Source organism: Lucilia cuprina, chromosome 5, assembly GCF_022045245.1.
Source record: "Lucilia cuprina isolate Lc7/37 chromosome 5, ASM2204524v1, whole genome shotgun sequence".
NCBI lineage: Eukaryota > Metazoa > Arthropoda > Insecta > Diptera > Calliphoridae > Lucilia > Lucilia cuprina.
Genome location: NC_060953.1, coordinates 31,576,782 through 31,598,011, shown reverse-complemented (window position 1 = coordinate 31,598,011; position 21,230 = coordinate 31,576,782). Strand labels below are relative to the sequence as shown.

The 21,230-nt window shown below is 31.7% G+C and overlaps 3 protein-coding genes across 3 annotated transcripts; all 3 read right to left on the bottom strand.

Annotated features, from left to right (window-relative positions):
- Window positions 1-1,831: 1,831 nt before the first annotated feature.
- LOC124420224 lies at window positions 1,832-2,800 on the bottom strand. Its single transcript, XM_046952440.1, has one exon. It carries the CDS (start codon window positions 2,798-2,800, stop codon window positions 1,832-1,834), a length of 969 nt encoding a protein of 322 aa, XP_046808396.1.
- Window positions 2,801-3,777: 977 nt separating this feature from the next.
- LOC124420223 lies at window positions 3,778-4,364 on the bottom strand. Its single transcript, XM_046952439.1, has 2 exons — window positions 4,285-4,364; window positions 3,778-4,207 (listed from the first exon to the last, which is right to left on the bottom strand). Exons 1-2 carry the CDS (start codon window positions 4,362-4,364, stop codon window positions 3,778-3,780), a joined length of 510 nt encoding a protein of 169 aa, XP_046808395.1.
- A 40-nt stretch (window positions 4,365-4,404) lies between these two features.
- On the bottom strand, window positions 4,405-6,270 carry LOC111688723. The gene has a single exon (XM_046952438.1). The coding sequence runs from the start codon at window positions 6,268-6,270 to the stop codon at window positions 4,405-4,407; it is 1,866 nt and encodes a 621-aa protein (XP_046808394.1).
- Window positions 6,271-21,230: the final 14,960 nt, after the last annotated feature.

Here is a 21,230-nt window from a genome sequence, read left to right as displayed (position 1 = left end):
TAAAATTCATAGAGAGTTTGTTTATGAAGTCTTGGAGCAAATGTGGTAGAGTAAATTCAAACAATGTTGTTCCTAATTTCGTTGTATGGCATTATATGGGAAAGGACAACTTTTTTGGAATACCTCCCAAACGATTCATGTTAATGTACTGAATTTTGTTTGAGAAATTATATATAGTTCAGGACATTTACGCGTATATTGGGAATTGAAGAGAACTTAATATTTTATATTTAGGGTATAAAAAGTATCGAGTAGTATTGAGTACCCAAATGAAAAGTATTGAGTAGTATCGAGTAGTGAAAAGTAGTAGAATGTTACAGCACTATTACAAACGGAATGACAAACTTATATATACCCTTCTCACGAATGTGAAGGATATAAAAAACAAGAGATCAATATAATATTAAGAAAACAACCACCAAATGTATTTACTTCCAGTATACTGGTGGTAATTAAATTAAGGGCAATTAACATAAAAAATGAATAAAAAGTTTTTAATAAAAATTAATTTAATGTTCTTGATCTAAACATTCCGGCCCCCTTGCGGTTACGCAAGAACCACAAAAGGGTGGAGTGTAAATTCCAATTAAGAGAATTTCATATGCAAATTGGAATCAGAAAATATATGTTTTTAAAAATTCAAAAGTTTACATATAGTTTAGAGAGCATACAAAATCAGAAAAATATATGTATATAAAAACAAACTTAAAGATTCAATCTTAAAGTAGGGAGATACAAAGTAAATATGATTACAGTGTTGGCAAATATAAAGAAGTACAATTCAGTAATTAACAATTTAAAATTATGATTTTAATATGTATCATTTTAATACAGAAATAATTATAAAATTTCAACTTTTTTACGCAAATTCATTAGTTTTAAGATAATTCATAATTCTAAAATTATACAATGCCATAATTCATGAATACATTTGCAGGAAATTTTAAAAATATAAAAAAAATAGTTATGTATATGTAGGATACGACTCATGTTCTGCGTAGTTTTCCGATCCGGACCCAGTCTAATACGGTGTCCTGAGCCATGGGTAAAGTGAGTGTAGCGGGACGAATTTCCGACTTAATAATATGTGGGTAAACGTCAGCGCCGAGGATCAGGTTTATCTCTGATGAATTATAGAACTTAGGATCAGCCAGATGTAGATTTTTGTACGGTTCAGCAACTGATGCATCTAACTCCATCGGCCTTAGAAATTGTGGCAACTCTTTGGTTACTAAAACATTTACTACGACCACCGGTCTATTGACAAAGTGTGGTTTAAAGGTAATTGTGCAAGTGCGGCGCGAGCTTGACCTTTAAACTGGGAGATGATAACGAGTTGGTAGGAAGTCAGCAATTTGACTAGTTTCGAATGACGGATTTATTATGCCACGTACATCACGCCATTCGCCACCGAGTTGGACTTTTACCATTACAGTTGGCCGTAAAACTGTTGACTGGAGCAAATTACCCTCTGGATTGGGACTGACGATGCGTGTTGGCCTGACAAGTGCATGAAAATGTAAAAGTGTGTGATGTTTCTGGTTACATTTGTGACATCTCTCTGAGCTGCGACATCTTGCAAGGACGTGACTGTGGGACAGACAGTTTTGGCAATAATTATATTTTTTGACGATTTTGAGTTTATTTGTTATATTCATATTATTGAATTTATAGCAGGTTCGTAAGGGGTGGTCTCTTCTGCACAAGCGACAGTCTGGTTGGTGACGTTGGTTTCTTCTTCTTTCTGTTGTGGGAGATAAACTTCTTGTATCAATTAAATTTCGTCTTTGACGGTGTTGTGGAGCCATAGTGCTGTAAATAAAGGGTAGAATTAGTTTGATTCGTTATTATTAGGGGGAAGGATAACTAATTTAACAATTGGCCTTGTTATAGGACCAGTTGAGGTAATAATTTCCGCCACTCTGACGTTATTGTCTTGACCTGGGGAAACCTTTTGTATACGACCAAGTCGCCATTCATTTGGGGGAAGATGATCTTTCTTGATTGCAACTAGGTCACCAACAGTGAAGTTTCTTTGGGGATATTTCCGCTTTATGCGTTTATGCAATTCTTTTAAATACTCTTCTTTCCATCTACATGCGAAATGATGGTGGAGTACATTTAATTTCTTCCATCTATTTGCATAACTAAGTGATCGACTAGAGTAGTCTGGTTCTGGGGGTGACAGCAGAGGGGCGCCAATAAGAAAATGACCGGGTGTCAAAGCGCTTATTTCATTGGGGTTGTCACTCATTGGACTTAATGGTCTTGAGTTAAGACAAGCTTCAATTCTTGTAAGCATAGTTGTGAATTCTTCAAAGGTAAAATGTTGTGCACGAGATATCTTTTTGAGATGAGATTTACAACTTTTTACACCTGCTTCCCAGAGTCCTCCCATATGAGGAGCTCCAGGGGGGTTCAAACGCCACTCAATGTTTTGAAAGGAATTTTGAGACAGGATGTTCTTTCGTACTTGGGATAAGAAGTTTTCTTGGGTTTTATTGTATATGTTAGCAGCGCCTACAAAAGATGCTCCATTATCAGAGTATAGAACTTGTGGGGTGCCTCTACGGGAGTAAAAACGGGAAAATGCCGCTAAAAAAGCTTGGGTTGAAAGTTCACTAGTGGCCTCCAAGTGAATTGCCTTTGTAGCAAAGCAAACAAATACTAGTACATAGCCATTAGTTATTTTACTTCCACGGCCAGCAAATGACTTTATACTAAATGGACCGGCGAAATCTAGACCGGTATTAGTAAAAGGGCGCGATAAAAACGTACGTTCCGGTGGCAGAGAAGCCATGATTTGTTGACTCAGTTTTTTCTTAAATAAAACACAAGTCTTGCAGTTAAAAATAACGGTTTTTATAAGATTTTTTAGCTTTGGTACCCAAAACTCTAAATGTACTAGGCGCATTAGAAGAGAATTTTCTCCATGTATCGTATATTTATGTAAAAGTTCTAAGTACAATCGGGTAAAACGACCTGAGTAGGGGAGAATCTTAGGAAATCTTTCATCATAAGATAGCATCTCACTCCGAGAAAATCTACCATTGATCCTCATTATATTATCAGAATCAATAAACGGGTTAAAAGTTAAGAAGGTACATTTTTTGGGAATCTCTTGACCTCTAGAAAGCAAAGAATATTCGAGAAAGTAAAACTTTTGACAAGAAACCACTAAGCGATGTTTAACAAGTTTCATATTGTGAGAGAGGGGTAATTATATGTGGTTTTATAACGTGGGTGAGTATAATGATAAAATCGATATATATATTTAAATATATATATAGATAATAGAGATATATATATATAATAATATATATATATATTATATAATGATATATATTTATAATAGTATATATATATAGTATATATATATATATATATATATATATCAATATATATATATATATTATATATATATATATATATAATATTTAAAAATAACAAAATATATATATATATATTATATAAATATATATATAGAAAATAAATATATATATATATATATATATATATATATATATTATATATATATATATATATATATATATATATATATGTGGTATATATATTGTGGATATAATGATAAATATCTATATATATATAAGCGATTACACGCATGGCACGAGAGAGATCAGAGAACCGAGTTAGAATATCTTCGGAGTTTTGATTTAGATGAGTTTTTACAGGTCTAATTTCTTTGTGTGTATCTACGACGGGCAAGAATGAAGGCCATTCAGAACTGGGAAGTTTAAGCCACGTTGGTACATGCCACTATAGATCATTGCATATCAAATCCTTTGCAGTAAGGCCTCGAGATCCCAAATCAGCTGGATTATCTTTGGAGGAAACATGACGCCATTTATCATTTCCAACTTTTTCTACTATAGACGTGATTCTATTGGCGACGAAAGTGGTCCAATGCGAGGGGTGTTTTTGAAGCCGTGATAACACAATAGTTGAATCTGTCCAGAGATGTAGATTGCATTTATCAAAATTAACTTGGGACAGAAATGTTGAGATCAATTTTGCTAATAGTTCAGCACCACATAGTTCTTTCCTGGGGAGTGTAACGAATTTTACTGGGGCAACCTTAGTCTTGGCTAAAAGTAAATGAGTTGATATGTGACCTGTTTCGCTTGTTGTTCGAAGATATAGGGTAGCAGCATAGGCTTTATCAGAAGCATCACAAAGCCGTGAAGTTCTACGAAGTATGAGGGGGTATAATTTACAAATCGGGGTATTTTTATCATTCTAATGTTCGGGTAATCATCTAAAAACGAAAGCCAACTACGCAAGGTTTCCGCCTTTAGTGGATCATCCCATTCGATTTGATCTTTCCAGATCTGTTGCATTATCATTTTTGCGACTATGATCTTTGGGGCAAGCCATCCTGCGGGGTCAAACAACCTGGCAATATCTGACAAGACAGTTCGTAGATAGTGTATCAGACATAAGTAAATGTTCGGGTTCTAAGCCTTGTAATAGAGATTTTTCATTCGAGATCCATTTACGGAGAGGAAATCCAGCAGAGTTCAAAATCTTGATTAGGTTATCTCTTGATTTTAAGGCTAAAGAAAGGTCATGGGATCCTGCTAGTACGTCATCGACATACATATTCTCTTTGAGTATGATAGAAATTTCGGGGTAATCGTTATTACAGGATTCAGCAAGTTCGAGAAGAGTTCTCATGGCTAGGTATGGAGCGCAGTTAACTCCAAATGTTACGGTTTGTAGCTCAAAATCTTGGGGTTCCTTTTCGGAAGAACTTCGGAATAAAATCCTTTGATATGGGGTGTGTTGTGGATTAACAAGTATCTGCCTGTACATCTTCTCGATGTCGGCATTAAAAACGTATTTGAACAATCGCCAACGGGTTATAAGGACAGTTAAATCTTGTTGTAAAACTGGTCCGGGGTATAAGACGTCATTTAGACTTAGTCCAGACGTAGTGGGGTTAGAGGCGTTGAATACAACACGAAGTTTAGTGGTTGTAGATTCGGGTTTGAGCACAGAGTGATGGGGTAAATAGTAGGAAGAGTTAGAGGGTTTAGATAAATCGGGATTTAGAGCCATCATATGATTTAAATTTGAATATTCTTCGATTACTTTGTCGTAATCATACTTTAATTTCGGGTTATTTTTGAGTCTGCTTTCATTTCTGAGAAATTGCGATAAAGCAGAGTTGCGAGAGTTGCCTAGGGGAATATTATTAGAATATTCAGATTTAAAGGGCAAGGACACAACGAAACGACCATTTTCGTCTCTAAATGTTGTATTTTTATATAAATATTCGCAAAAGATATCTTCATTAGATTGGGCTGGTTTTTCATGAACTTCTTCAAGTTTCCAGAATTTAGTAAGTTGTGCGTTTAAGTCGATATGGTTCATATATGATGAAACAGAATTTAGAATAGGGGTAGGAGATTGTAATTTTCCAGAGATTATCCATCCGAAAATGGTACGCTGAGCGACGAGTGATCTATTATAATCCCAACGAATACCATCTCTAAGGATTTTCGGGTAAACATCACAACCAATCAAAAGTTCAACATTCGAAGTTTTAGCAGAGTAGCTATCAGCTAAGGGAAGATCAGAAAACTTGGTACTCATAATGGAAGAGAGTTCGTAATAGGGTAAGTCTCCTGTCAGTTTATTAACAACGAATGCATCGGTTGAAGTTTTAAAGAGTTTTTCTAGAGGTGAACTTATTGTAATAGTACAAATTCGAGTAGCAGTAGCAGATAACGAACCGCTAAGACCAGTTATAGTGGTATGTGAAGTTTTTGTGGGGATTGCCAGAGAAGCTTGGAGTTTTTTAGAGATAAAGGTGGCTTCTGAGGCTGAATCAATAAGAGCACAACGCACATCACCTACACAAACATCAACTAAAGCCGTGCCAAGGATAACAGAGTTATGTGTTGTTGACTGTAGTTGGGTTGAATATGCTTGACGTAATCTTGCTGCAGCAGCAGCTGAAGTTTCGGGGTTATCACGAGGATTGCTAACAGTTTGTGAGGGGTGTGAATCGCGATTGTGGTTATTATTATTGTTATTATTGTTCGTTGGGTAATCATTAAAGGGTCTAGTATTAGCTATTTGGGGTATAGGTTGATTCTCGGAACGGTGTAAGAGGAAATGATGTTTTTGTTTACAGAAAGAACACCTGAACTGACTTTTACAAGTCTTGTTATCATGAGAGGCTGCTAAACAGTTAGTACAACGCTTCAGTTTCTTAACTAAAGAATATCGATCTTCAACTGACATTGATAAGAAAGTGGGACAAAACCTTAAGGGATGGGAATCTTGACACAGTGGACATTTTAGAGGCTTATCTGTTTTAACCTTTGTTTGAAATGTATTAACCTTTTTATTATTATTAGATTCTGTTTCTTCGGATTATATTTCTTGTAGTTGTTGTGAGAATCGGACGAAGTAGTTCGTATATCCGCGAAACCTTCAAGGGATTGATACCTAGAAGTTAGAAAGCTATCCATTTCTTGCCAAGAGGGTAATTCTTTACTATTTCCCAAGTGTTGTTGCCATAAATGTAAGCTGATATCGAGAAGACATTTCGCACAGATAAAAACAAAGATAACATCCCAGTTTTTGGTATCTATTTGAAGCAGCGAAAGATTTTTTATACAATCGTTAATTGATTGTTGGAGTTGTTTTATACAGCGACCAGATTCTTTAGAAATGGGATTATTCAATAAGTTAAACAGAGTTTTCAATTGAGAATTAACAAGAATACGAGAATTTTCATATCGTTCGACAAGGTTTGTCCATACCATTTTGAAACCATCATTCGTGAGTGGACAATTCTTTAAAATCTCATGGGGTTCGCCTTCTGTCTTTTTTAGTAAATGAAATAGTTTATCAACAGGGGACAATCGGGAATTGTTAATATAAAGGGCCGTAAACATATCACGGAAGGGGGGCCAAAAGACATAATCTCCATAAAAAGTTTGCGTATCGCATGGGGGTAAGGATATGTAAGGGTTAGAATCAACTACAGGTGTAGGGGGGTTGACAGCAGGGATATTACTATTTCGGATGGAGTCTAAAATCTCATTAGCCCTAGACAATGCTCGAACATGGGAATCAAAAGTTTTAAAGAATCTTTCCTTTAGAGTTTCTACACTGATATTTTCCTGTACAGTATTATAATTTTGCAGAATCTTATCATAGGCTGCCCTAAAATCTGGGTGTGTACTGTATGATTAGTAACTGCGGTACCAGATAAAAAGGCTTTGAATTCTACAACCTTATCAGAAGATCGGATAAATTCATCTAAAGTTGACATTTCCAGTTTGTATTCAAGAAACTATGAGAAAAAACAACTTTGGGTTTCGGAACAATTAGTGATCAAAGAATTTTCAGTATTTTCTCAAACGTAAACAAAATATTGGCTATACGACTCAACTAAATTTAAAACTTTAGTTAGATTTTTATAATTCAAGGGGTTTAAAGAAATTTTGATAAAAATTCTAAAAAATTTTATAGAATGTTTCAAAATATCAGCAATTATTAAATGGTATTCTAAAGTTTTAAAGTTAATAAAAAAATTTGCAACTTATTCACTGTTCTATAAATTGTTTAGCTTTTATTTGTATCGAACCGATTATACTGAATTAATTTTTGTAGGGTGACTAAACAACTATGTGAGTGTTACAAATTTAGTGAGTTATTAGTGTCTCTTTGTTTTGTAGTTAACAGTTCAAACAAATAGCTGTGGTAAGTATTGGTAGCTCTCTTTGAGTAAGATAAAAACACCAAGACCGATCACTGTAATATTTTATGTGGATGAAAGTTAGCTACTCAATGTTAAAATGTCATCACTGTTAAAATTTATCAAAACTGTTATACAAAAATTATTTTAAACACTTGTGGATTACGTTCTTATTATCAAGGGATTTTTTATTTTTGAGAAATTTGTAACGGGTTGCATGTAAATATGGTTTAATGGTAAGGGCTAAATTGTTATTGTATACTTCTTTTTATAATTTATTAGGGGTATATAGATAAAATAAATATAAAATTTCAAAGAAGAAATACCGTTTTTGTTGACTGGGGTTAATTTTTATATGCCGATGATGATGATGGTTGCACTTTCACAAACTTTATCGATTTAGCTTTAAGCCTGGGGATTTTTTTAAAGTTGTTATTAAAGATGAATTTCACACAAACACTTTCCTTTTATATTTTTTACACTTTTTGCCTGGGGTTAGACACAGATGATATGTAGTTGAATTTCACTCTTTATAATTTTCACTTTTGGCCAGGGGTTGAATAAAAACATACTGGGGTTTACGGGGGTTTTGCAATATTTAAAAAACAAAATATTTGAAAATTTTAATAGGGGGTTTCGATCCGGTTCGAAGGTCCAATAAATGTATATTTGGGGAGTAGGGTACAAATAAATAATTTTTAAATATTGCAAATTTATGAATTTTGTTTTGTTTTTAGCTTGCACTGATCTTACACTGTTGAAACACACAAACAACTGGATCAAAAGAAATATACAATTAGGGGTTGTTGTTGTTGTTTTATAGGAGAACAGGTTCTTTTTTATTGATGTACTCTTTGTTCTCATTTATACTTGTTTTTTGTTTGAAAGCCAATGATTAACTAAACTAATTGTCTAAAGTTACATCAGTAATAAGTATAAATAATAATTGATAATATACGGCGAATTAAGTGAGAGAACAAAAAACAAAAGATCAATATAATATTAAGAAAACAACCAGCAAATGTATTTACTACCAGTATACTGGTGGTAATTAAATTAAGGGCAATTAACATAAAAAATGAATAAAAAGTTCTTAATAAAAATTAATTTAATGTTCTTGATCTACTGTGTTTTATAATCTTCGCAATATTTCCAGTATTCCTTTGATTCCAGCATATATTTAATGATGTTTCCTGCTGTTATTGATTCTCCTATTCTATTGTTTAAAAGTAGTCGTTTTTGATTCCATTTTGGACATTGGAACAGCAAATGTTCTACCGTTTCTACACTTACTCCACATGTCTCAAAACATGATGTGTCCCTTAGATTAATCCTATGTAAGTATTCGTTAAAGTTACCATGGTTTGTCAAAAATTGCGTCATATAGAAGACCACATTTCCACGAGTTCTGTCGATCCACTCATTGCTGTTTGGAATCAGATAGTATGTCCATCTCCCTTTTTCCTCATTTGACCATCTTTCTTGCCACTTTGTCATGGTATTGGATCTTGCGTTTTGTTTCATCTGTCTTTTCCTGAGTTCTAATTCTATTGGACTATAAAGACTACCTTCTAGTTGTTATTGTTGGATGTATATCTCCTCTCTTTCTTGTATCTGTAGGTCTATCGGAGGGAGACCTGCAATTATTAACGCCGCTGGAGTTGAAACCTTACGATATGCCGATATTTTTCTTAGGGCCCTTATACTTTGTAGTTTTCGTTGGGACCCCTTTTGTGCCATCCTTCGCATATTAAAGATTTTCCTCGACGTTACCGGATTTATTGATCACACTAATAGAACAATTATAATAAATCTGAAATTTTATAAGAAAATTAGGTATATTTCTACCCTTAGGAAGAACTATTTAATTCGTTTTATTTAGCTTTGAAAACTTCTTTTAAACAAATTCTTAAAAACAACAAGTAAGAGTGTTATATTCGGCCATGCCGAATCTTATATACCCACCATCAAATCATTCATATTTATGTAGAATTTTACTGATGTACTTACATTTTTGGGTCAGTAATAAGTCTTAAAGTCATTTTCAGAAGAAGACCTTGGTAAGGTCAATTATAAATCCATTTTCATTAAATTTATGAAAATGATTTTATTTCCTATAAAACTTTTTTATGTCGAATTTTATTGCTTTATATATATGTTATGAGCAGATATGAGCATACATCTCTTAGCGATAAAGTTAATTTCTGAAGGGGGCATTTTAATAGGGATAGGAGAAAACGTGAACCGATATTCTTACTTTCAATAAGGATCGATCCTTATAAAATTTGATAGGGAGATTTTGGCTCGCACGAAACTTGTGTATGTAGAATTTTGTAGTAATGAGCGTTGAATTCGTTGTCTAAAGGGCACATTATTAGGGGGTTACATAATAACGGACTCATCATATAATAATGGACTCATTTAAGAAAATGATTTTAGTTCCCATAAAACTTTTATATGTCGAATATTATTGTTATATATATGCTTCTTAAGGTAGATATGAGCATTAAAGTCGTTTTCTGAAAGGGACCTTATAGGTGGGATAGGGTCAATTATGTATAGGGTCAATTATCCTTATAAAATTCTACAAAGAGATTTATGAGACCATAAAACATGTTTGTGCCGAATTTCACCGCTATTGATGCTTCTCTTAGCCAGTTATGAGCGACAAAGTCATTTTCTGAAGGGGTCTTTATATGGGGGGTAGGGTCAATTATGAACCGATCCTTATAAATTCTACGAAAAGATTTAAGTCCCCATAAAACATGTTTGTGCCGAATTACACCGCTATTGATGCTTCTGTTAGTCAGTTGTGAGCGATAAAGTCATTTTCTGAAGGGTACTTTGTATGGGGGGTAGGGTCAATTATGGACCGATCCTTATGAAATTCTATGAACAGATTTATGTCCCTATAAAACATGTTTGTGTCGAATTTCACTGCTATTGATGCTTCTCTTAGCCAGTTATTGGCGATAAAGTCATTTTCTGAAGGGGACTTTATATGGGGGGTAGGGTCAATTATGGACCGATCCTTATAAAATTCTACGAAGAGATTTATGTCACCATAAAACATGTTTGTGCCGAATTACACCGTTATTGATGCTTCTGTTAGTCAGTTGTGAACGATAAAGTCATTTTCTGAAGGGTACTTTGTATGGGGGGTAGGGTCAATTATGGACCGATCGTTATGAAATTCTATGAAAAGATGTATGTCCCCATAAAACATGTTTGTGCCCAATTACAGCGCTATTGATGCTTTTGTTAGTCAGTTATTGGCGATAATGTCATTTTCTAAAAGATGCCTTATATGGGGGTTAGCGAAATCGTGGACCGATATTGCCCATTTTCAATACCAAACAAACTGGATCAACTATAAGTATCTGTGCAAAATTTCAGCTCGCTAGCTACTTCCGTTTGGACTCTATCGTGTTTTCAACAGACAGACAGACAGACAGACGGACAGACGGACGGACATGGCTAGATCGTCTTAGAATCTAATAAGGACCCAGAATATATATACTTTTATGGGTCTTAGACGAATATTTCAATGTGTTACAAACGGAATGACAAAAACAATATACCCCCCATCTTTTTTGATGGTGGGTATAAAAATGATGAAGCAACTTTGGCGCCAGTATGCCTCCAAGCAGTATACAAAGAAAGTTTAATGTCTGTCAGTTTATTTATTTGTTATTTAGTACAATTTCAATCACAAATTGAATTTTATGCGCATGATCAATTAGTCAGCAGCATTCATTGATTGTATTTTGGACTAAACTGTAGTCTATTTAGATTTTTGACTCATGAATTCTGATTGTTATTTGTTTGAACATGTCGTTGTAAAACTTAATTGCATTTGGCAACATTTTTCTATTCTATTTATCTTTTTATAGACTGCTTGCTACGAGCAATTGTGTCTAAATAGTTCGTGTGTTTATTTGTTTACTATACATATGTACTTTAAACTATTATGAATGATTCTTTTGGAATCATAAACTATTATATCATTTAATTTAGTTTCTCGTTTTTTAATACTCACTTCAAATGAAATTTTACAACACACATATAACTGAAATTAAAGTCATTTATAATATTACTTTTTAGTTTTGAAATCGTGCAGTAATAAAGAGAAAATGTTGGGAGACAGTAAAATTAAATAGTTTGTATTTTATTGTTGTTGATGATGTCTTTAACTCAATTACTCGCTTACAAAAATTATTGTTATTTATTGTCACTATAGTGTCTTCTTGGTTATAAATATTCTTTATGTCAGCTCTACTAGTAACATAATCCAACAAACATTTTAGTAACTCTCCGATAGGAAATGTAATTTTTACAAGGGATGAGTGTAATGGATCGTATTGAATGATGATTTTATACTCCTTACTAAATAAGAATTTGTCTGAAAATCGCAAACGTTTATTTTATTTTTATAAGTAAGGAACAGGTTGGCAGGTTATGTGCATAACTCTTGGAGTGAAGTAAGGCATGCAAGTCTGAACACTTACAAAAAATTCTATAGACCAATTAGATTAAGTTTGTGTTTACTGTTAACAGGTGGAGACTCTATTATGGGTCTATCCTCATAAAATTTGGTAGACAGAATTTTGTTCGGATTAAATTTTTATCGAATTTCATGGCTACACTCGTATTTTTAAGCCATTAATGAGCGTTGCAGTTATTTTCTGAGGGGGACCTTATATGGGGGGTAGGGTCAATTATGGGTCGATCATGATAAATTTTTTTAGATAGATTTTGACTCGTATGAAACTTAGTTATGTCGAATTTTATCTATATACTAGTATTTTTAAGCCAGAATTGAGCGTTAAAGTCATTTTTTAAAGGGGACGTTATATGGGGGGTAGGGTAATTTTTGGACCGATCCACATAAAATTTTGCACAGTGGTTTTGGATCATAAGAAACTTACTTATGTCGAATTTCATATAAACAAGTTATGACTGTTAAAGCTGTTTTTCGAGGGGCCACTTGTATGGGGGCTATACGAAAACGTGGACTGATATTGCCCATTTTCAATACCAAATCTACCTTGCCTCTAAGAAATATTTATGTGTAATTTCAACCCTCTAGCTCTTTCCTTTGACAAATATTTTGATGTGTTACAAACGGAATGACAAAATCAATATACCCCCATCTTTTTTGATGGTGTATATAGAAATATATTGTACATTTTCCAAAGCAAATGATTCGTCTAGTACATAATTAAGTCTATTATGGTGAATCCACGGACCGCACAAAAGATCTAATCTATATTAGTAAGAAAATTTTAGAAAACAAATGAGATTTAATGAACCTTACTCAAATATGGCTGTCCTTTTGGTTTGAACACACTCAATTTTATTGTCTTTTCTACTCTTTGACCTCCACATCCTGGATAAGTCTGAGGACATTACGTTTATTGATATCTAAATTGACCCTTAGGTAAAAAGATAAAGGGAAGCATGATCATATTGGAAGATTACCCGACTTAAATGCAAAATATGGATTTTTTCATATTTCATTTAAAAGAAAAGTATAAAGTTTTGAAATCAATGGAAATATCCTTGAAAGACGCTTTCAATATACAATATAAAGATAATAAGAGCACGTTAGATAAATATCTACCACCAAGCCGGAGAGAAAATTTAGTTTGAAATATTTAGAATTTCAAAACTCAAAAACGTTTCGTTGAAACAATATGAAGTTGACTATGTAAAAATACTAGTCAATCTTGATGAAGAATTTCATTCCACTAACATGTACCTTCTAAAGCATACCGTACTTTTTTAAATACCATACCTGTGTATTTTGCTGTTTACCGAAAAGGCGTTAACATATAAAACATCAAAATAATATATATGATTTAAACAGATTTTGTTATCAATAAAAAATACCATAAAGATTTTCATGCTGAGAAAATATTTATAAAAGACGAAAATAAGATTAAATTAACAGAGTCAATCGAACAAAGGACACATTTTATTCTGTGGGGTGGTATAGAAAGAAACTACACACTTTTACTAAAAAAAAGTTCTAAAAAGCAAATACTTTTGACGTAACACGTTAAGGGTGTAACTTACACCGATTTATAGTTTTTTTTATTTATTCTCTAAATAATACTCTTTTTTCTGTTTACCAGTTTGTGTCAAGATGTTTACTTATTTATTTGCTTTGTTGGTAAAATTTTAAGGAAAAAAAAAACGAAAATGTTTACTACAGCCCATTAAGAGTGAAGTATCATCAGCTTCAATCATTGAACCACAAAACCCATCTATTTAAGCCACCAACATACAATATCCAACCAAAAAATATCTTATTTTTGTTGTTGCTCATATAATTTTGGTTTTAGTTTCATTCATTTTTCCTGTACGAATATATGGATTCGATTGCATGTGTGTCATTGTTTCAATGTGACAATTGTTATTTTAACACATGATGGCTCTTCATGGATTTTTACTTCATCATTGACACAAGTTTATTATAAATCCCCACAATGACAGCATGTGGCGCCATTGTGCAATATATACAGACAAACTTAGACACTTTTATATATTAGGGGGTGTATAACGAAAATAGGCCCAATCAGTTGGTGGTAACTACGTCAATTCGAATCATAATGTTTTCTAGGTAATATATTGAATATATCCAATAGTGATTGTGATAATACTTAGTAAGTACCAAATATATTTATATATTTTAGATTTATTTAATATTTAAAATAATTAAAAAGTAATGTCCCTAATAAAACAGCTTTTATATGAATAGTTAACCATACATATACACATACATGCATGCAACCATAAGTGTGTGGTTATTATACAAATATGTGTCTAGATTTATCCGTATTTTGTAGCTAATATGTTTTTTTTTTATTTTCAAATTTTTGTCGAGCTGTAAGTGAAATATTCCAAATTTTCATAACTTGAAAATGTGTTTTACTTATAATGAGCTCAAAACATTTGTCCGGCAAGCCGCCCACAATAGATAGGATAACGTTAACAGGTACCGCAACGTCTCTAAAGTTTGCAGGTGCATTTAAGTTTTTGCATAAAATTTGCCATTAAAGATTTAACTAAACACTTTATTGTAAAGAAATCGTAATGCTCGCGGAATATTCGCCAGAAAGATATTTGGATTTCTGTTTTATTCCAGTATTGACCATAAATTTTGAAAACGTAAAAGAATCTCTTAATAAAGTTGGTATGGATATTTGTCAATAGCTTGGACCTAGGCATAATTTTGATCATATCGTAATTGATTATTATATAGTTCGATTTGACCATCTAGATTTTTGTGCATATTTTTTTATTTATAGTTTTTAAAACAATCCTGTTCTAAAGCGAAAATAAATATTTTATAATACACAAAGTTACTTTAACAGTTAGCTAGCTGCATTTTTGTTTATAATAATAAAAAATACATTAGTTTTTAAACATAAAAAATCCAACTCTTACTTCATTCTTAAAAAGGAAAGTCAAGAAAACCATTTGTTGCATATAACCACCAACTTTTTTAATTTAAATTTTTTTAATGAATTTTAGTTTACTATAATGTTCTTTAGTCTGATGCCATTTGATTTATGGAAGCCATTTCATAAGTTTCTCTTTTAGCATAGGTATGTACATTCATTGTTGTTGCAATTTAATCCGCTATAAAATATTTTTCAAAGATGCAGAAAAGAAAAATTTGCTTAGACAAATAAAAATGTAGTTGTAACTGATTTAAACAATTCAAGACACTACTCTTGAAATTTTTTATTAGGGTTAAGTATATTATTTTGCAAAGAGGGAAAAAATTTAATATCTACCAAACAGTTTCAAATGAAATTGTACATACGTGTTACACAATTGTTGTCGATTTTTTGTTTTGAATTCAGACCTCATGGGTCCACCAGGGACTTAGTGTTGTGGTATTTCACAGCCTAAAATAATTATAACCCTAGTGAACATATGTACCTACTTTGCGGTTAAGATTTTATCTGTTGAAAACTTTAGTTATTTCCTGGCATAAAGTTACTGCAATGCAGTCGATTGCATCTAATTATGAGGTGCGAAAGTCCATTAACAAATGAAACACCTTTACGTCTTGTGATGAAGGCACAGAACTTTCACTTGAAACTTGCACTTGATATTAATTCTAGAATCTAGATTTACTTTTCTTTTTATGCGCAGTGGATAAATACAACAATTAACATACATAAATAAAATCTCGTAAATCTTGTATGTATGTTTATTCATTGTTTATAACATAATATATCAACTGTTCGTTGTTTAAAATGTTATGTTTTTTTATCTTTTTTTGCCATCAATTACACGTATAAACAAATACATATGGTTAATAAAAATCCACAATAAAATTTTAAACCATACTCAATTCAATTGTTCAATAAAAAATATATCTAACACCTATAAATGTATATTTAATATCACACAAAAACAGCAGAGAAATAGAACGAATGTGGAAAGAAAAAATATTTAATGTAAAAACCAAGACCACTACTCTATAGAGGATCGTTAAATCAAAATCAAATAAATAATATTATTGTCCTCCTATAAAAAGTTAAGTGTCCTCGTAAAATGTATACAAATACTTTAATAAATATAAATACATACATTCATATATTCATGTATGTAAGTGTGAATTTAAATACATCCATAAAATAGTTTTTACACATTTATCTATATTTTTTATATTCCAAACACTATAAACAGTCATATATACATACATTCATATGTACATACATATGTATAAAAAATTTCCTTTTTATTTGAACATTTATACATATACGGGATTATAAAGCTACACATATCAAATATTTGATGAAAATTAGGTGACCCCTAAAAAATCTATATTTTGATTTCTTTAGATTACATATTTATTTGCAAAAACATAACATTTATTTGACAATATCAATTTACGTACCTTAAATAATGTTTAAATAAATAAGAATTTTACATGCATGCAGCCTTTAACTTAAAATAAATTTACGAAATACTTTAATAATTTATCAACAAAAAAAGTAATTTTCTAAAATATGGATTATATGAGGACAAGGGTAAATTTATGTTTACATTAACCTTTGTAAGGGAGTTGGGTCAAAAAAGTCCTATGTATTAATGCGCACGCTACAGGTCATAATTTTCGAGTTAATTTCTTGAAGCATTTTAAAATAATTAAAATCGGCTCATATTTATGTAAAATATTTCACTATCTCTATAAAAATCAGCAGAATAAGTCTACTGCCAATTTTCATAATTTTAAGACCTCATAACTTTAATGTAAATGTAAATGCCTCTAACAACATTTATAAGGATAAACCCATAAACATCACTTCCAAAAAAGGTAAAAAATTCACATAAATTTTGTTCTTTTGAAAGTACTTTGTGTTATTTTCGCTGGCTAATCATACCAATCGGAATCAGTTTTTGCAAGTCCTGGGATTAAGGTTTTAAAATATATCCCAGAATATAAAATTCAAGATTTGAGGATTTCTAATTCCAAGAATATACACGCATGTATCAGTTTTTACAAGTCCTGGGATTAAGGTTTTAAAATATATCCCAGAATATAAAATTCAAGATTTGAGGATTTCTAATTCCAAGAATATACACGCATGTATAATATAGTTTACATTTACATTGTAAACTATATTAAAATGAATTAAAATCACACACCGGCGCCAGGACTAATAAAAGAGACATTGAACTAATAAATACAATGTATGCACATGTAAAATATGAACTATGAAAATTTCAGAAATTTCACTCAGCCATAACAATAATGTTTCCAAATGAATAAATCAAATCAATGAGTTAGCTATTGCTTAAAAAAATATTGACCCTTTTTTATTTATTTGAATCAGTAAACATTTTACAATTCCGGTATTTGTTAATACTCTGTAGGCCTTTATTATTTTGTGTTACAAAGGTCACCCCAATAATCGTTAGGTATTCAACAGTTTTACTGTTCTTTTGAAAATTAATACGTACTTTATGGTATAAACTTTTTGGGGGTTTTTATTTTTCACCCCAAATTCAAATCCTAATAGCTAAGTTATTAATATGAAAATTTGATTTTATCGTGTTGGCGAAATGTAATTAGAAATTTGTACCTACTTCCATACATATTAAGTATTATACCTATAGAATGTTTTATAAATACATACAGACATACTTATGCTGTTGGTTGGTATTAGATGTTGTTTATTTTCAAAATCTAATAAGTGACCACAAAGAAAGTTTGAATAATCTGACACATGACATTAAGAGATTTCGTGGAAAATATATTTATTATTATTATTATTTTTTTGCTTAACAGGCCAATTTATAATAAAAAACGACATAAGTACGAACATATGTTTATACAGGTTAAAATACTTTATTCAGTTGTGCCGAATCTTAAATACGCCTCACGATATACATACATATGTATAATTATTTATTAATAATATTGTATGTATGTATGTATGTATGTATGTATGTATGTATGTATGTATGTATTTATGTATGTATGCTTTTGTTTTTTAAATTTAAGTAATCAAAAATCACTTCAGAAACAGTTAAATGCAATATCTCCCGATTTTGGCCCAATTTTTCAAAACAGAGTACGTCACTAGATTCTACGACCGAAAATAAAGTTCACGTGTTTCGGCGTTTTTCTGTGTCTTTTTGAAAGTTGAAATTTTACGTACAGTGTTATTTAAATATATTTTATAAAATCGCAAAATTACATTATAGAAATTACAAACGGAAAGACAAACATATATACCATTTTTTAAAGATAAAGTGTATAAAAAGAACCAATGAACTTTTTCCATATGTATTTAATAATATTCGTAGTCTTTTTTACTGAAGATAAAATCTGTTGTACAGTCTATCATAAACAGAACTAAATACATAAAAAACTTAAGGATGTTATTACCTAAATCGTATTACTATTAATATAAAACAAAACATAATAAAGAAAATGTTGTTCTAAAAAATGTAATTACTTTTTCCTATGTACTTGTGATAAACAATATTTTTTTCATGTTCGTCTTCAAAGAGTCCAATTATTAGTTAATATTTGTTAAAACACAAGGACACATACTGGCCTTTAGACTAGTTTTTTATTAAATTTACTTGTAATATTTGAAGGAAACTGAATGACACGTTGAGAGTACAATATTGAGAGCATAATAATAGTAAATTAGGGTTCCAATATTTGTTTTATTATTGTTTCCTTTTTTAAAGTAGTAAAAACGTTTGGTTTGCAGATTCATGATTTGTTTTGGTGAGACTTAAATTTTAACGTCATTTATTATACCCTTCACCTTCGTGAGAAGGGTATATATAAGTTTGTCATTCCGTTTGTAATTTCTATAATATAATTTTCCGACCCTATAAAGTATATATATTCTGGATCCTTATAGGTAGCGGAGATGATTAAGCCATGTCCGTCTGTCTGTCTGTCCGTCCGTCTGTCTGTATGTTTGTTGAAATCAGTTTTTAGAAGACCCCAGATATCTGCGAGATCCGAATCTTCCATAATTCTATCAGACATACGACCGGCAAGAACGCTATTTAAAATCAGCAAAATCGGTCCATAAATAACGGAGATATGAGCAAAAAACCGAGACAACCTCTGAAAATTTCATATAAAATTTAGATTTTTTATTCATGCTCAGACAGAAACTGCAAAAAACAAAAACAAAATACATAACAATACGGTAAATATTGTTATTGTAATTTGTTTATAAAAGCAAAGCAGAGCAAGAGCAGCAGAGCAAGAGTAGCAGAGCGAGAGCAGCACTAATGTTTTGTTATTGGCTAGAAATATGAAATTAAGTATGTAGAGCCTGGATTAAGTGAGAACCTATAAATAGGGACTTTCTGGTACTTTTTCGTTCTTCAAAAGGTATTTTTTGAAATTTCTATAATATTGAACCTAGAAACATGAAATTAAGTATGCATGGCCCGGATTAAGTGAGGACCCAAACAAGGGGAGTTTTTGGTACTTTTTCGTTTTTCAAAAGGTACTTTTTGCAATTTCTACAATATTGAACCTAGAAACATGTAATTAAGTATGTATGGCCCGGATTAAGTGAGGACCCATAAAAGGGGACTTTTTCGTTATTCAAAAGGTACTTTTTGCAATTTCTACAATATTGAACCTAGAAACATGTAATTAAGTATGTATGGCCCGGATTAAGTGAGGACCCATAAAAGGGGACTTTTTGGTACTTTTTCGTTCTTCAAAAGGTACTTTTTGCAATTTCTACAATATTGAACCTAGAAACATGTAATTAAGTATGTATGGCCCGGATTAAGTGAGGACCCATACAAGGGGACTTTTTGGTACTTTTTCGTTTATCAAAAGGTACTTTTTGCAATTTCTACGATATTAAACCTAGAAACATGTAATTATGTATGTATGGCCCGGATTAAGCAAGGACCCATAAAAGGGGACTTATTGGTACTTTTTCGTTTTTCAAAAGGTACTTTTTGCAATTTCTACGATATTAAACCTAGAAACATGTAATTAAGTATGTATGGCCAGGATTAAGTGAGGACCCATGAAAGGGTACTTTTTGGTACTTTTTCATTCTTCAAAAGGTACTTTTTGAAATTTCTATAATATTGAACCTAGAAACATGTTATTAAGTTCGTATATCCCGGATTAAGTGAGAACCAGTAAAAGGGGACTTCTTGGTACTTTTTCGTTCTTCAAAAGGTACTTTTTACAATTTCTACAATATTGAACCTAGGAACATGTAATTAAGTTTGTATGGCCCGGATTAACTGAGGACCCATAGATGGGGACTTTTTGGTACTTTTTCGTTCTTCAAAAGGTACAAAAGGCTTTAAACACATCATGGTGAAGGGTATATAAGATTCGGCACAGCCGAATATAGAACTCTTACTTGTTTTTTACATTATTTTATAATGAACCACAATGTGTATATAATACATACATATACATGGGTATATAATACATACATGGGGACTCAATTTAACCTCTCTTTTTCGATGGTGGAAACAAAAATTAAATATCATTGGTAATTATTTGAGACTTGTTTAGATCTGAAAACCCCATTTTTAACAAAGTCGGGCACCATAGAGCAAATTAATGTGAACTTTTTATAGGATACAATAGAAAAACGGACTTAAAAAACGCCCATAGCAAATGTATTCAAACATCATTTAAAACTCTTACTATTTTGGTTTCCAAATCTGCCACTTGTGACTTTACAATAACAATATTTTACAGATAAAAAAACACAAATTCTATTAACTCTCTAGGTAGATATCATTGACATGTTTCAAGTTGACATGTTAAAAGTTGGTAAACATTTTTCATAACTCTAAACAGAGTACCATCAGCCTTTAAATTGTTATAAAAATGTTAAATTATAACTTTTGTTATTAATATCACCATAAAATGTTAAACAATTTTGCAACTAAGACGTCATCGCTTTGCACTTGGGACTAAACGTTTCAAGCTTGAATGTATAATGAA

What these genes read in the sequence shown, in the direction of transcription:
- LOC111688723 (XM_046952438.1), bottom strand. Translation starts at nt 6,270, where the DNA reads ATGTCAGTTGAAGATCGATATTCTTTAGTTAAGAAACTGAAGCGTTGT.
- LOC124420224 (XM_046952440.1), bottom strand. Translation starts at nt 2,800, where the DNA reads ATGGCTTCTCTGCCACCGGAACGTACGTTTTTATCGCGCCCTTTTACT.
- LOC124420223 (XM_046952439.1), bottom strand. Translation starts at nt 4,364, where the DNA reads ATGATAATGCAACAGATCTGGAAAGATCAAATCGAATGGGATGATCCA. An exon ending in ACCTTGCGTAGTTGGCTTTC is followed by an intron (nt 4,208 to 4,284) that starts GTTTTTAGATGA and finishes CATACTTCGTAG; the next exon opens with AACTTCACGGCTTTGTGATG.